General features: G+C 37.1%; 1 protein-coding gene across 1 annotated transcript in view; it reads right to left on the reverse strand.

The window, feature by feature from the left end:
• The window catches only part of LOC114045930 (MOB-like protein phocein), a 56,169-nt gene that overhangs the window by 39,173 nt on the left and 270 nt on the right, over positions 1–16,726 (reverse strand). Inside the window, exons 2-4 of the mRNA XM_027866140.1 lie at positions 15,572–15,736; positions 13,434–13,523; positions 13,106–13,350 (exon numbers count right to left, since the gene is read on the reverse strand). Coding sequence (XP_027721941.1) covers positions 13,300–13,350; positions 13,434–13,523; positions 15,572–15,736 — 306 coding nt within the window. The 3' untranslated portion in view covers positions 13,106–13,299. Of the gene's footprint in view, positions 13,351–13,433; positions 13,524–15,571; positions 15,737–16,726 lie in introns of the transcript that reaches the window.

The raw sequence follows: 16,726 nt of genomic DNA on the forward strand, positions 1-16,726 counted from the left end.
GATTAATCTGGGGTCTTATTGATTATTTACTCCAACGATTAGTTGTGTTGAACTGCTTTTCTTTTCTTTTGTAGTCTTTGTTACAGGAGATGGTTTATTGTATAGGAGAGGTGGGGAAAGTTATATACATAAATATAATATAAAAATAATAGCTAGCATGGTTTGCAAAGCACTTTACAAATAATTCCTAAATTTTATCTTTTATATTTATTTATGTATTATTAATATCATTATACAATAACTCTGGGAAGTATCTACAAGTAGAATGCCCCAAGAAACAATGAACTCCCTTTCCCTGGACCTCTTCAATCCAAGACTGCAAAATCCCTGGGGTGTGATATTGAAGAAGAAATTCCTGTTCAGATAAAGGTTGGACTAGATGACCACTGAAGTCCCCTCTAGTATTCTATTAATCTGAGATCACCTAGGTGGTGCAGTGGATAGAATGCCAGATCTGGAATCAGGAAGACTCATCTTCCTGAGTTCAAATCTGGCCTTAGACATTTACTAGCTGTGTGACCCAGGGCAAGTCACTTAGCCCTGTTTGCCTCCATTTCCTTAATCTGTAAAATAAATGAACTGGAGAAAGAAATGGCAAAATACTCCAGGATCTTTGCCAGGAAAACCTCAAATTAGGTTACAAAGTATCAGGCACGACTGAAACAACAAAAATTAGTCTATGAATGAATAATTAATCTCTCATTCTTTTGACTCTCCCAGGGTGTTTGTTAATCAATAAGTATTTATTATGTGCCAGGCACTGGGGATACAAATAATAAAACTCCCTTCTCATCCAGAGCTTATATTCTAATGAGAGAGACAAATATACATATATATTATAAATATATATCAATGCACACATACATAATATACATAGCATAAATACAAAGTGAGTAAATACAAATATATATTAAGTTAAATATAAATCATTTTGGATTGGGGACACTCAGTTGTGGGGATCAAGAAAGGTTTGGTGGAGAGGATGGGGCTTAAAGGAAGAGAGGGACTCTGAATCAGAGTTAAGAGAGGAATGCATTCCAAGCACATGGGAAGGCTATTGAAAAGGCAGAGAGACAAAAGATTGAGTGTCTTTTGTGAGAAATAGGAAGAAGGCCAGTTTGGCTGGATTGCAGAGTTTAGAAAGAGGAGTTATTTACAAGGAAATAGAGGACTTTCAAGTATTCCTGATGAAAAGACTGAAGAAAGCTGAGTAGAAACTTTGAAATAAAAAAAAAAGCACAAAATAGAGAAAACCCCAATAACCACATACCTATATGCCTATTTTTCCATCTACATAAAATCTTTATAAAAATAATGTACACATATGCTAAGGACATCTTTAATGGGAGTCTTAAAAGGGAACAGGCAGCCTTTTGTAAGCAATATTCCACAGTGGATATCTTTATCAATTGACTGGAAGATGTAGAGAATAAAAAGATCCTACTGTGTTTATTGTTTGTTGACTATGAAAGAACATTTCATTTTGCAGAGTAAAACTCTACCTTAAAGGTTCTTTTGTAATAAAGTAATTCTTAGGCATATGGTAAAACTGTATGTAAGGGCTGGTCACTTCAGACCCTGAATGGCCACATTGAGTAGTTTGTTCACAGATTTTAAAAGATATCTACCTTTCAGACTTTGAGCAGTTACTTGTTTTGGAGATAGCAACCCATGGAGTATGTGTGAGAATGGACCAACAAGGACCATCTCATGTACAATATTCTAGAGCTGTCTTGGAAAATTTCAGATATTTCACAGATACATTTGGCCCAATGCTGAATAAATTGGTGCCTGATGCAACAGCAGTTTGGATGGTCCTTTGATCTTTTCCCTATGAGAGTGGCAGAGGGACAGGATGCTACATCAGCTAAAAAGGAAAAAAAAATGTTTTCTGTTTACTATCTAAAATGAGCTGGACAAGGAAAAGGTAAACCACTCCAGTATCTTTGCCAAGGAAACCCCAAATAGCACAAAGAGTCAGACATGACTGAAAATGACTGAACAAAAACAGCAACATTTACTATTTTGCTTTGAATACCTAAGGTGTGTAGTGAATAACTCTCCCACTCGATGTGGGGGAAGGGACTGCCCTTCCCTTGCCACCCAGTCACAATGTTTCCAAGACTGCACGGCAGCTAGAGCATATGTCTTACCTGGGTAAGCCTGAAACTGGATCTCAGAGCCCTAGCTGCTCTTTCTTCTGTTTCTTTGCCTGATTATAAGTGATCACATAGTAATACTTAAATGGACATTTACAGCCTTGAAGGAACCTTGTAAATGCAAGAGGTTTGAAGATCCTGGGTCCTCAATCAATGTGCTAGGTATCCTCTCTTCATCCATTACAACAGCTCTTGGAGAGGAAGACAACCACCAGCCAGAGGATGAGCCCAATCTCTTGCCTGGCTTGTCATAAGACATAAACCTTAAGAGAATTCTTTGGACAATGCAAATGAAATGCTCTACAGTCACACAAATTACTACTTGTTTTGAAGTTTGTCTCAGATGCCTGGGCAAGCATAACAATAATTATAAGTTGCTGTGTCTTGGTCAATATTCACTGTGATGACTCTGTGGATTTTTAGCATTTCTTATGTGTACAGGAAAAATAACTGTCCTATGCCTAATTTATGGCATACATGAGTACCCTTCTACTCTGCTTTTTGGAGAGACCCTAGATATGAGCCTAATATCTGATCTTTAAGTAATGACTTCCAGGGTTCCAGGGTAGGGATGTAAAGAGCCAAAGTATGAGAAAAAGCTTGACCCTTCTTTTAAATGATCAGACTCCCCTAGGACTGAACTTGGTCTAAAGCCAAAAATAATCCCTTAGTGAAGAAGGAAAAATACAGCTCTCTAGTTCCCTTGGCCCAGCAGAACTTCTTACTATTACATACTGTATTTGTAGATGTGAAGAAATTCCTTAATCAATTTGAGAGAATTATAGGACCTTTATCTCTGGATGAAGACACACCACACAGGAAACCTTAGTGATTGGCTGAAAGGATCAGCTAAAACCCCCTAGGCTAATATTTTTAAAAAGCAAGCTAAGAGGACTTATGGTGGAAAATGCTGTCTATCTCCAGAGAAAGAACTGATGGCATCTGAATACAGATTGAAACATATTTTTTTTAAACTTTATTATTCTTGGGGTTTTTTGGTCTGCATTTTCTTTTGCAACATGGTTAATATTGAAATGACTACATCTATACCAAATTGCTTGCCTTCTCAAGGATGGGCAAGGAGAGATAAGAGAGAATTTGGAATTCAAAATTTTAAACAAACAAATGTTAAAATTTTTTGTTTACATTTTAGTTGAGGAAAAAAAAAACCAAAAAACAAGCTAGCCAGCTCTCTGGTTATTGAGACAAGAATCAACTACGGAGAAAACCCTCTGCTCTCGGGAATCATTCTGCTTTTCACCTGAGTCTCTTCCAGCATACAGCAAGGTGGAAGAGGAGACTTTTCTCTCCTCTATCTCTTCATCAACAATTGCATCTTGCCACAGAAGCACATAGCTGTAGGAAATGTTTTGCCCAGCTGAGAGAAGGCCCAAAAAACTGAGCTTCAGGGAGAAGGCCCAAAGAGTGGGAGGAACAACCAGCCCAAAAGAAATGTGGTCGGATAGGAACAGTAGGAGGACACCGAGAAAAAAAGGAAAGCTTACATCAGGAAGTCCCCACACATCCTGCCTCTGACACATTGCATGCTGACAGTGGCCTGTAGTCCCTCTAACATGTCATTTTCCTTATTTTTGTCAACTTTGCCAAACTGATATATGTAAGGGTTGGTATAAGGTATAAGGTAAAGCCTCAGAATTGCTTTAATATGCATAAATGTTAGTTATCATCATCATCCTCATCATCATTTGTCTGGCTATTTGTGATCTGAAGCATTTTTCACATGAATGTTATTAGCTTGGATATTTTTCTTTTGAAATGTCTTTTCATATCTTTTGACTATTTATCAGCTGGGAAATGACTTGTTAAAAATTTAAATCAGTTCCTTATATATCCTGGAAATGAGACCTTTATCAAAGAAATTTATTGCAAATATTGTTTTTCTTTATTGCCTGTTTCTCTTCTAATTTTAGCTATATTTGGTTTTGTTTGTATACATTTTTACAATTTTATGTAAACAGAATTGTTTGTTTTATCTTTTGAGACCCTGTATGTATATCCTTTGTTTGGTCCTGAACTCTTTCTCTATCCATAGATCTAAAAGGTAATTTCTTCTTTGTTTCTCTAGTTTGTTTATGTATCACTTACTATGTTCAATTAATGAATTTGGAGCTCACCTTGATATATGTGAGATATTAGTCTATACCTCATTCCTAGTAAACTACATTCCAATTTGCCTGGCAATTTTTGTCAAATAGTGATTTTTTTACTCTGGGGCTGAGGCCTTTGGGTATGTCAAATACTAGGCCATGGTGTTTGCTTCTCTGCATGGTGTTAGTCAACAAGAATTTATTAAATACTTACTATGTACAAAGTACTGTGCTAAGCATCGGGGATATAAAACATGGTTCCTATCCTCAAGGAGTCGAATTCTAATAGGGGAGACAATATTCAAATAACTACATACAAGATATATACAGTGTAAAATGAAAGAAAATCTAAGAATGAAGCTACTAGCAGTTGGGAGGAGGGGAAGGATGAGGGTTGATGACCAGAAAAGGCCTACTATAAAAGGTGATACTTGATCTGAGTCTTGATAGAAGCCAAGGAGATAAAAAGCCAGAGGTGAGGAGAGAGCATTCCAGGCATGGGGAACTTCCACTGAAAAACCAAGGAGTTGAGATGTAGTGTCTGTCTTGTTCAAAGAACAGAAGTGTCAATGTCACTTCACTGTAGAATGAGTAGAAAGAGGTGTAGTGTAAGATAGAAAGTGTAGGAGGGGGTCAGGTAGTAAAAGATTTTAAATATTAAACAGAGGATTTTGTTTGATCCTGGGGGTGATAGGAAGCCACTGGAATTTATTGAATAGCAAGATAAAGGTCTCAGACCTGTGCTTTAGGAAAATCACTTTGGCAACAAGGTGGGGCATAGATTGGAGTAGGAAGAGGCAAAACAAAAGGCTATTATGAAAGTCCAGCTGTGCGATGTTGAAAGCTTACGCCAGGATGGTGGCTGTATGAGTGGAGTGAAGGGAAGATGAACAATGCAGTCAAGACTTGGTAACAAATTGGCTACGTGGAGTGAGTTAGAGAGAGGAATTGAAGTGATACCAAGGTTGTAAATCTGGGTGACTGGGAAAATGGAGCTGTCCTCAAAAATTATAGGAAATTTTGGAAGAGGTGAGGGTTTGTGAGGGGAAGAAAATGAGTTCTGTTTCAAATTCTGTTGAATTTGAGATGTCAATGGAATATCCAATTCAATATGTCTAATAGGCGATTACTGATTCAAGACTAGAAGTCAGGGAACTCAAAGAGATTAAGGCTGGATATATAAAATTGGAAATCATCTGCCATCAAGATGATAATTAAACCCAGGGCAGCTGATAAGATCACCAGAAGATAGTATAGTAGGGAAAGAAAAGAAGGGTCAAAACAGAGCCTTAGGATTAGAGGGGGTAATATGGATGAAGAACCAGCAAAGGAGATTGAGGAGCTGTTGGAGAGATGGGAGAACCTGGAGAGAGCAATGTCATGAAAATCTAGAGGAAGTATTCACAAGAAGGTGATCAACAGTGTTAAAGACGGAAGAGATGATAATAAGGATGAAAATTGAGGGAAAAAAGGCTATTAGATTTAGTAATTAAAAATCATTGGTAACTTTAAAGAGGACAGTTTCATTTGAATGTCAGAAGTGTACCTAATGAATTCCATTGATAAAACTAATTTTTAACCAGTACCAAATAGTTTTGGTGACTATTGTTTTGCATTATAGTTTGAGATATGATACTACCCCCACTTCTTTCCCACTTTTTTCCCCATCATTTCTCTTGATTCTTGATCTTTCGTTCTGAGGAATTTCCTTACTTTTTTTTCTAGCTCTATGAAGTAATCCTTTGGCAATTTGGTTGGTATGGCCCTGAATAAAGTAATTTAGACAGAATTGCCCTTTTTATTACATTAATATGACCTACCCAAGAACAATGACTATTTCTTCAATTATTTAGGTGTATCTATGATGTGGATACAAACAGTGCCCTAGGGATTAAAAAGAATATAAAGGGTTGCTTTTCCAGTACTTTGTGAGGTCCCTCCTGAGGGGGAGCTCATTCTGTAGCTCATCCTGTAACTTGAGAGCATCCTAAAGTCCTTGTCCTCTTATCTTAAAATACCATAAAACTTCTCAACTTGTACCAAAAGAATTGCTTTTGTCTCCCTTATCCTGTGTTCCCCGTCCTTAATCTTTAACCTGTGTCCCCCCATCTGTCCTTAATCTTTAACCATCATAAGACCCTAAAAATCTATAGGCTGTATAGCTTTGTCTATATAAGCCTATATAAGCCCCTCCCCCAAAATATCAGTACCTTTTACTCAGCCCCGTGGCTACAAAAAAGGTCTCTGTGCTTTTCATGTAAATAAAAGCTCTCGATGGCTAAAGAGAACATCTAAGTGAATTCTTTCATACTCCAACTGCTCTCCTAAATCTGACCTCAATATCCATATTTGTCATCTCTGGGATAAAGATGAGGCATTATAATTACAGAATTCTACTTCACTTTAATGTTCTTTTGTTGACATTGTTATAGTTGATGTGTATATTTTCCTGGTTCTGTTTATATCAATTGTATCTTCCCATGTTTCTTTGAAATCTTCAGATTTATTATCTAAAAAGTGGGAATAACAATACTCCAACTATCTGCCTCCCAGGATTGTTGTGAGGGCAGAACATTGTGCACTTTAAAGTGCTATATAAAAGTGAGTTATTATAATACTAGAGAATAGCATTAGCTGGAATTCAATGTTAGTCTTTCCCAAATCCCCTAACCTTTTTTTTTTTTTTTTTTTTGCTTCTTTCTCTTGGATTTTCGTAGGTCTAATATCTGAGTTGAACTAGATCCCCTACTTTTTGTTCTCTCTTTCTGAGCTTATTTTTTAGAGGTATTGGTCACTGAGAAGCTTTTGTATTATCTTTTTATCCAGTAAACAATTGTTTATCATCCCTACTCCAATCCCTGTCTCATTGCCTTAGGTAATTCTTATGTAGAACTACCAGTGGTAGAGTAGGTGCTGTTCTATATTAGTAAGAGTTTCCTTCAAAAAAAAAAAAAGGAGTTTCCTCAGCAGGAATTCTTTATACCAATGAAATCACAAATATTGTCCAAAAAAACCCAATCTAAATGAATACAAGGTAATTGGTGGAGGAGGTGAAGAGGGGTGGAACCATAGCTTGGAGGGAGATCAGGAAATGCCTCAAAGAAACTCCTAAACTGGAAGGGATCTAAGTGATCTGGTCCAATCTTTTCATTTTATAAATAAGAAAATAGTCCTCCCAGAGGAATGAAGTAACTTGTCCAGGGTCACACATATAGTGAGTAGCAGAGAGATTTGAATCCAGATCTTCTGACTCCAAATCCAGTGTTCCTTTTGTTGACATTATTGTAGATATACTTTCCTGATTCTACTTACTTTTTCCCCCTCTCAAATCAATTCATGTCTTCCCATGTTTCTTTGAATTCTTCAGATTTGTTGTTCCATTACCTTTTACATACTACAGTTTGTGCAGCCATCCCCTAATCTATTGGCAACTAGTTTCTAGGGTTGTTGTTGTTTACTACCACGACTTCAAAATATTTTGGTATATAGGAGACTTTCATTTCTATCCCTCACTGGTTTGGGGTATATATCTGGAAATGGGATTGCTAGATATAAATAGTTTAGTGACTTGGCTCACCTGATTCCAACTTGTTTTCTAGAATGGTTGGATCAGTTTCTAGCTCCATCAACCGTACCTATGTTCCTACAGTTTTTTCCAACATTAACCAGTTGAGTCTTTTGTTATCTTTGCCAATTTGCTGGATGTGGGGTGAAACCTTAAGTGTTTTAATTTACATTTTTTATTAATGATTTGGAACAGTATTTCATACAGTCAACTTCCAATTCTGGGGGGGAGAATAATTTATATCCTTTGCATATCCTATTTAGAATCCTTGTTGAGGACAAAACCAAATTCAGTGAAAGAATTCTCTGTTCTGTTCTTATCCATATATTCTACCCCCATCCATCCTAGGGAAATTTCTTGAATTGGTGGTAAGTTATAAGATAGCAGTAGATTGGGAGAGCCTTCCATTTGTTAACAAAGTAACAAATGAAGACACTAGGGTGGAAGTTAGTAGAATTAGGTTCTAATCTTAGCTCTGTTCATTGTGTAACCTTGGGGCAAACAATCTAACCTCTCTGGATCATAATGAGCTATTTTGAATCAGAAAGTCCCCCAAAATTCTACCTCTAACACATTGCATAATGATAGAGGGTGTCCTTTTATCATTTCTATATGAATGAAACCACATATTTCAGTCCTAAAAGGAAATAATCAAAATTATTATTCACTTTATATGTTTTACAAAGCATCTGCCTCATATTTACCTAGAAGGAGGCATAGCAAATATTTTAAAAGTAGATTTTGGTATCTTTTGTTTTTACATAGCTTAGATTTTCCCCATCCTCCTGCCAGAGTCATCCCATATAATTAAGAATTTTTTAAAAAAAGAAACAGAAAAGAAAAAAATAATTCAGTAAAACCAATCCTTTAAAAAAAATCTGCAGTCTTTTGCAATGTCTCACACTTAGAGATGTCTTACATCTGAAGATGGGGGGAGGGCGTTTATTCACAACTCTGTTCTTTGAGGCCCAGCTTATTCTTTATAATTTCACAACATTCATTTTCAATCATTTTGTAGGTATTTTTCCATTCACATTGCTATAGTCATTGCGTATATTGTTTTCCTGGCTCTAGTACAAATAATATCTACATCTTAGATGAGGAAATAGGCTTAGCAAGATCAAGGACTTGCCCATGGTTCACAAACCCAGGCTTCACAATTCTAAGGTCAGTGGTGTCCTGCACTCTACTGGTTTGGGGGCAAAATATTTGCTAAAGAAAAAAAAAACAACAGGAAGGAGAGGGGTAGAGATAATATGTATAAAGTTATTAAAATTAGTAATATATTACAAAATTAAACTAAAATTTATTTAATTAGCTCTGTCCTACAAATGATTTCATTATATGTCATCAATATCAGATTAAACTCATTCCTAAGCAGTTTGGTGCTCTCACTGCATTTCTTGCATTAAATCAAAAGTCCCATAATCACTAACATAAATTTTATTTCATAGCTGGTGCTCAAGGTTTTATAACATTGCAACATGCTACATGATGTTCTGAACCATCCTGTTATCTACCAAATAAAGCAGGCTGAGCAATGCTCTCTATGAGTAGATTTTCCTATAGGCAAAGATTACATCAAAACTCCCTTAAAACCTAATGAAATAAATGAGAAATTGCTTGACAAGTTTTCCCTTTATTTTTGCTATTCTACGAGGCTAGAAGACAACACTCTTAAGAAATGATTTGTCATACCCCCAATTTCTAATGAATATAGGTAAGTTGGTCATAGCCACGGTTGCCCTGGTTCTGTTCTAAGTGCATAGATAAAATTGGAGGCTACAAGGGAGACAAAGTCAAGAAATAGGAGAAATTTCCATCACTTCTAGTACTAAAACCTGTTCAGCAGGCCATGTATAGTAGTGACTTGCTCCTAGGCTCCACTATGGTCCTCCTACACTAATTACAGAATAAATCACAGAATCAATCTCTCCAGCAATAGCTTTAAAAAAAAAAAGCACATTATATATGTCAAACAACACTTTGCCCCATTTTAAAAAACTTTCACTGCTCTATACTCTAATACTTGTATCTCAAGTTTACTTAAAATTAATCTTCCAGATTATTTGTGGCAGATAATTTTTTTATGCCTTTTCCACCTGTAAAATTTAGTAAATAGTTATTAAGTGTCAGACACCATGCTAAGAGGTGAATACACAAAAAGAGGCAAAAGATAGTCTTGCCCTCAAGGAGCTCACAATCTAATGGAAAAGACAAGCAGCAAAGAAATGTATACAAACTACATACAGGATAGATAGGAAATGATATAAAAACAGAAGGCACTAGAATTAAAAGAGGTTAGGAAAAGCTTTCTGTAGAAGATGGGATTTTAGTTGAGACTTAAAGGAAGCCAGGAAAACTGGAAGGTGGAAATGAGAGTATTCCAGGCATGTGAGATAGCCAGAGAAAATGCCCAGAGCAGAGAAATGAAGTGTCTTGTTTGTGGAACAGCCAGTAGGCCAGCGTTACCGGATCAAAGAGTATGTGGCAGAGTAAGGTATAAGAAGACTTGAAAAGGTAGAAAGTGGGTAGGTTATGAAGGGCTTTGAATACCAGAGGATTTTATTTAATCCTGGAGGCAATAGGGAGCAGCTGGACTGCAACTTTAGGAAAATCACTTTGGTGGCTGAATAGAGGATGGATTGAAGCGGAGAGACTCAAGGCAGGATGACCATGAAGTGATGAGGACCTACACTGTGCTGGCGGCGTAACAGAAAGAAGGGGGCATATTCAAGAGATGATGCAAAGGTGAAATTGATAGGCCTTGGTAAATACGATGAGGGGAGAGGGTGACAGTGAAGAGCTAAAAATGACACCTAGGTATAGAACCTGAGGAACTAGAAATAGAAAGATGGTGTTGCCTTCAACAGTAATAGGAAATGTAGAAGCAGGGGAAGACTTAGAGGGAAAGATGAGTTAGGTTTTGAACATGAATTATGATGTCTACTGAACATCTAGTTTTAGATGTCTGAAAGGCAGTTGGAGATATGAGATTGGAGGTCAGCAGATAGGATGAACAGGGATAGTTAAATTTAAGAATCTTAAGTATAGAGACGGTAATGAAATCCATGGGAGCTGGTGAGATCACTAGGTTAAGTAGTACAGAGGGAGAAGAGAAGGTCCAGGACAGAACCCTGTGGACCACACATAATTAGAACATATGATCTGGATGAGGATCCAGCAGAGACTGAGTAGTTAAAAAAGGTAGGAGAACTAGGAGAGTGACGCCTCCAAAACCTAGATAGAATAGAGTATCAAGGAGAAGGTTATCAATAGTTTCAAAGGCTATGGAGAGGTTAAGAATGCAAATGAGGAAATAGATAAGATTGCTTGTTCTCTATTCAAGTTTTTAAAAATAAGATGAATCACATTTAAATACTTATACCTCTTTAGAGGCACTTAAATGCAAGGTATTAACAAGACTTAAAATAATTTAATGAAAGCTTGTATGCACAAATGTTTTAAGTGGAAAACCTATTTACTACAATTGAAATGACCCTTTAAATAATTTTTTATCCAATTTTTTTTCTTCCTTCTTTTCAGATAAAATGAAAATACCAGCACACTGTTCTAGAACTAAGGGTTACCTCATCTGTCAAACAGTCCTGTGTTAAATTTTGCCTAATCTGCTCTACTCAAGCAACTTGTGGAACTTTCTTCTCATCATTAAGTACCAAAAAAAACCAAAAACAAAACAGAATAAAAGATATCAAACCTCTATGACTATCTTCTCTTGCCTAGCTAATGAAAAACTTAAGTGTCTGAAACCAGATTTTTAAGATCTGGATAGAATTATGTGACTAAGTTACCATTAGACCTAAAAAGTTTAGAAAATGAGAGGGAATAACTAATGGGCCTATGAATTCAAGTTGAGAAATGAGTTATAAAAATGAGCCCCTTGCACTTTTGGATGGAAACACATGCATTCATGTTTTAATACTTACAAGGACCTTAGTAAGGAAAGAGTTAACATACTATCATGGAAGTTCTGAAATTGAGGATTTCAAATGAAATCATTTTTTATTGACACCAAGGAAACTCTTATTAAATTCTCTAAACTGCCCTCCTTCTTATTGGAATGCAGCTGATCCAGATCATTTTTATTCACAGGGTCAAGGACGGCATTCCAGTCCCATTTAGTCATCTCACACTTGGCTGGCATTGGTTAGATGTGCTTCTCAGCAAAAATTCCTTACCACTACCATAAGCAAACACCTTATTATATCAACTTCCATGAACAGGACAGAATGTCTAGTATGCTAACCCAATAATTATGCAAAATGACACTACCAGAGCAGTGCATAACGTGGCCCATTTTAGCCCCACTAAATACCACCTTACCAAGAAATAATTTTCCTGTTGGTTACACCACTATCCTTGGTAGTTAAGCACACAGAATAATAGCAGTTAACATTTACATGGTACTTGATGGTTTGCAAAGAACCTCATTTGTTATCTCTAACATTCCTTACAGCCTTGTGAAGTACCTTTGTCATCCTTATCTTAGATGAGGAGACCAAGGCAGGGATTAAATGACCTACCCTGGGTCACCAAGCTAGTGTCTGAGCAAGGATTTGAACTCAGGTGTCCAGTCCCAGTGTTCTATCCACTACACCATTTAGTTGCCCCTCCCCCCATTTATTTATTTAAACAATCTAATGATAGTTTCAGTATGTTAGAACTATAGAATTACTCCTAAGAGACTGAAATAATTGCACTCAGTTCACCAAAAATTTAAATTATCAAATCTTAGCAGATAATTTTCCTTTTCTTTCTTTCTTTTTTTAAAGGCAATTGGGGTTAAGTGACTTGCCCAGGGTCACACAGCTAGTGTCAGTGTTTGGTCTAAGGTCACATTTGAACTCAGGTCCTCCTGACTCCAGGGCCGGTGCTCTATCCACTGCGCCACCTAGCTGCCCCTAGATAATTTTCTGAAAGTAAATCTACCTAGGAAGTTTGCTTTTCCTAACTAAAACCTTTTGAGATGAAAACTACTTTGCTCAGTAAAAATAAGTTAGCAGTAAAGATCTACTACTTAAGTAGATCCTATTTCAACAATGTAAACTTGCGATTTTTAGAAAGTTAAAATGTTGCTATATAAGACTTGATTTACATAATCACACTAAGAGGAATGTTACTGTTTATTCTTGTTTTTAATCAAATACAATTATAACAAAGCTAAAGGCAAAACCCTAATCTTTAAGTCTTTTAAGTCTTACTCTACAGAAGTATGAGATTAAAATAACATTTCAGAGAACTAACACGTGAAATACAGTTAACTATCCGTTTTTACATTTTTTTATTTGGAAATGTTCATATTGATGAAGAAAAATTGGATTTTAGAGACACAAGATACTCATTTATTATAAAACAAGAGACCTGGAAATTATTTACATGATGAAACAAAAGATTTCAGAACTTCAGTGGAATGGGTAACTTTCATGACGCCATTTCATTAGTGATTTCAATCCACATATTTCCCCAGAATGTCACTATCTCTAAATAAGAAATAGTCCTGCAAATAAAAAAAAAAGGCATATGTTAGTTAATTCTGCTAGTAACAACTACTTAAATCATTTAAAGTTATATTAAACAAACCTTGTCTTCTATAACAACTTTGGTTCCACCATATTCTGGAAGAAGAACTTTATCTCCAACTTTCACACTAACTGGTTGAATTTCTCCACTCTACAAAACGGAAAAAAAGAAAAAAGTTAGTAAATACATCTTATTTGCCCAACTCTTGCATTAAAGTTATTAAATCAATATATGAAGATACTTTTGTGGCTAGCATATTTTAATTTTACAAGATCTGTGCTTTCAAAACTAGTTCTTTAAACCTAAAAGCCAAAGGATTTATCTTTAACATGAGAACTATGCACTTTAGTCACACAAAAACATTTAAATTTCAGAAGCTCTCAATGAACTTTATACCACAAGTTAAACATTAAGTTAAACAAACCTACTCAGGCTTCTCTGAAGTACCCTGACCACAATTCTCTTCTTTCTATAACAGAACTCAAGAGCTTAAGAACAGTTAAAAATTCTGGTGACAATTTTAATCTGCATTCTTCTTCAAACTTAAGGAACCTATTTTATGTAAAATAGAATACCAATAAAAGATAGGCAATGGGCTGAATTCACTACTTTTCTTATTTAGCTATAATAGCCTGAAATAAGGTTAAGGGAACAAAGGAGAAGGAAATTAAGGGTGCTATCTTCTGATAAAACAGAAAGCAAGATTATAAAATAGATTTCAGTAGGGAACAATAAGGTTGTGAAACACTAGCCCTCTGGCCTTCTGAAAAGCTTGCCAGCACTTTCTTTTTGTAATCAGGTTCTATCTGGAATCTTGGACAAATAAACTTCTCTGAATCTGTTTTCCCATGTATAAAATAAAGGGGTTCAATTACATGATTAATTTAGATAGTAGTCTAGTTCTTGGAGTCAGGAAGACCTAAGTTCATATCCAACCTCAGATACTTGTTGTATACCCTGGATAAATCACTTAACCTTTTTCTGCCTTTTTTCAAATGTAAAATGTGTTTAATAACAGGATTTACCCTCCCAAGGTTGTTGTGAGGATCAAATGAGTAATATTTGTAAGGTACTTAACAGTGCCAGACACGTAGTAAGTACTTAAAAAAATGTGTGTTCCTTTCCTATAAGTCTCCAAATAGCCCTAAAATCTGAGATTCAATGATGTTTCAAAACTTAGACCATTTGGACTTTACTACACTCTTTTGAGTATAAACTTATAAAAATTAACTCTTTCTAACCAAAAAACAAAAAAACTAGATTTCCCTCTAAAGACAGCTTGGAATAATAAACTAACACAAAAATCGTAATTAAAATGCAGGTCACATGGCATAGTGGAGTTCTTCCTCAGGACACCTGCAGTCTCACTAGCTATAATTCAAGTGCAAACCACAACCTCTATGAACCTCAATTCAATTTATTTATCTCTAAGTAGGGGATAATAGTTATCTGGTCCATCTTTCTATAATGATGGAAAAATTCCCATCACTCTTTTATACTATTTAATCATTTTTATTAGTGTATGCTGTGTAAAAATATGCTACCTTTGAAATACGGGTGTAGTATAAACATAAGTAATGACAATTTTACTGGAAGAGTTGTGGTTCTCCAATAAAATGTCAGTCAACAAGTATTTATTAAGAGTATATTATGTGCTGAGCAATGAGAATATGGAGGCAAACCCCCAGTCCCTTGACCTCAAGGAGCCCAGTCTTTAATGGGGGAGAGAACATACAAAAATTGTACCAAGAAGAACTATGTTAGCAGAAACTGAGTACTGAAGGTACCGGTGAAGAGACTGAGAAAGGCCTCTTCCAGATGAGGAGATTTGAGCTGAGTCTTGAAGGAGCAAGGAACTAAGGGAGTCTATTCACAGATTCACAGGATCAAGTGAAAAAGAACTGGATACCTAATTTTTATCAAGATCAGAAATGAGAGAAACACTATAACCACAACCTTCTGGGCTATTTCCTATGCAGTGACAATCTACATATCTCCTCGTCATTTAAAGGAAACTCTACTCAGTCTGTTAAGATTTTTTATGGTAATTTATTTGGATGAACTGAGGAAGATAGGAACACAAAGGGCTAAGTAATTAATACCTGAACTAGCTGTCTATTTACTATGTTTGATCATTATATATTAAATTAAGTTAGGCTACTTCTCTCATGGTAGTTAAACCAATAGTTTGGATTTACCTTTCCTTTAGATCCTGATCCAACAGCTACTACCGTTGCCTGTAATACTTTTCCTTGAGATTTTTCTGGAAGCATAATACCTCCTTTGGTAACAGTCTCAGCTGCACTCCTTTCAACCAAAACTCGGTCAAGGAGGGGAAGAAACTTTCTAAAAGCCTGCCCTGCCTGTTGAGAGAGAAATTTGAGATTTTTTTCTTTAAAAAAATAACAAAAACCCCAGGTCATTTCTCTTTGAATGCAATCAAAAGAGTCAAAATTTCAGCCCAAATTTCCCCATTCCAAAGCACCCGATTACCGGGGGGGGGGGGGGGGGGGGGGGTGGAAGTGTTCTCTAATCAAGTTTGATTCATTTGACCGAGAGCACGCTGTTCTCCCCCCCCATCGCAGGTCAGAATGGCTACCCCAGTTCGACCTCTAGTTTACGCAAGGTCAAAGCCTTTCATTTCTCTCCAGCCTGATAGGGGAAGAGTGGGGGCGCTCTAGGGGTACAACCTGCACCCCATCCCGCCTCGCCCCCCGCCAGACCTGGGCGCTGCGGGCTGCCACTGCCGCAGACTCGGGCCGGATCCAGCGGGGCCCGCCTCCGGCCGCCCGGGCACGTGTGCGGTGCCGGGAGCACTAGACTCGCAGAATGAAGAAAGTCGCCCCCTTGCCCCCCAGCCCTCTCAGCAAGGAGGGAATGAAAGCGGGGGCGGCCTCCACATGCTCCCTGAGCCAGGGGCTCCCCAAACCAAGCTAAATTTCCTAAATCGCTTTATTTTTCTCTCTGCCTCAGGTTCCTCGCCTGTAAAACAAGATCATCTATCTCCCAGGGTTGTTGAGGCTCAAATGAGAGTACCTAAGTACAGCGCTTTGCAAAGCTTAGAGCGCTATATACGTGCTATATACTGTTACACATCCTCCCCAATGTCTTGGTGCAGTTTACAGCTTTCGTGGCTTAAAGATGCACTAAGACTTCCCAGGACATCCCAAATCATTATTAAGATGATGGTGATTGCATCAGTAAAAGGACCTGCCTACTTATGGTTCAAATAACTGTCAACGGCCAGTCGGCCGGCCAGGCCGCCGACCTGCCCTGGGGGCCCTGCCCCGGGAAAGGGGGAGGACGGAAGGCTTCGGGAGGGCCGTGACTGCCGTATTTCTAGGAAGCCGCGA

The sequence above is a fragment of the Vombatus ursinus genome, unplaced genomic scaffold (genome assembly GCF_900497805.2).
Source record: "Vombatus ursinus unplaced genomic scaffold, bare-nosed wombat genome assembly UNPS02014779.1, whole genome shotgun sequence".
In the NCBI taxonomy this organism is placed as follows: Eukaryota; Metazoa; Chordata; class Mammalia; order Diprotodontia; family Vombatidae; genus Vombatus; species Vombatus ursinus.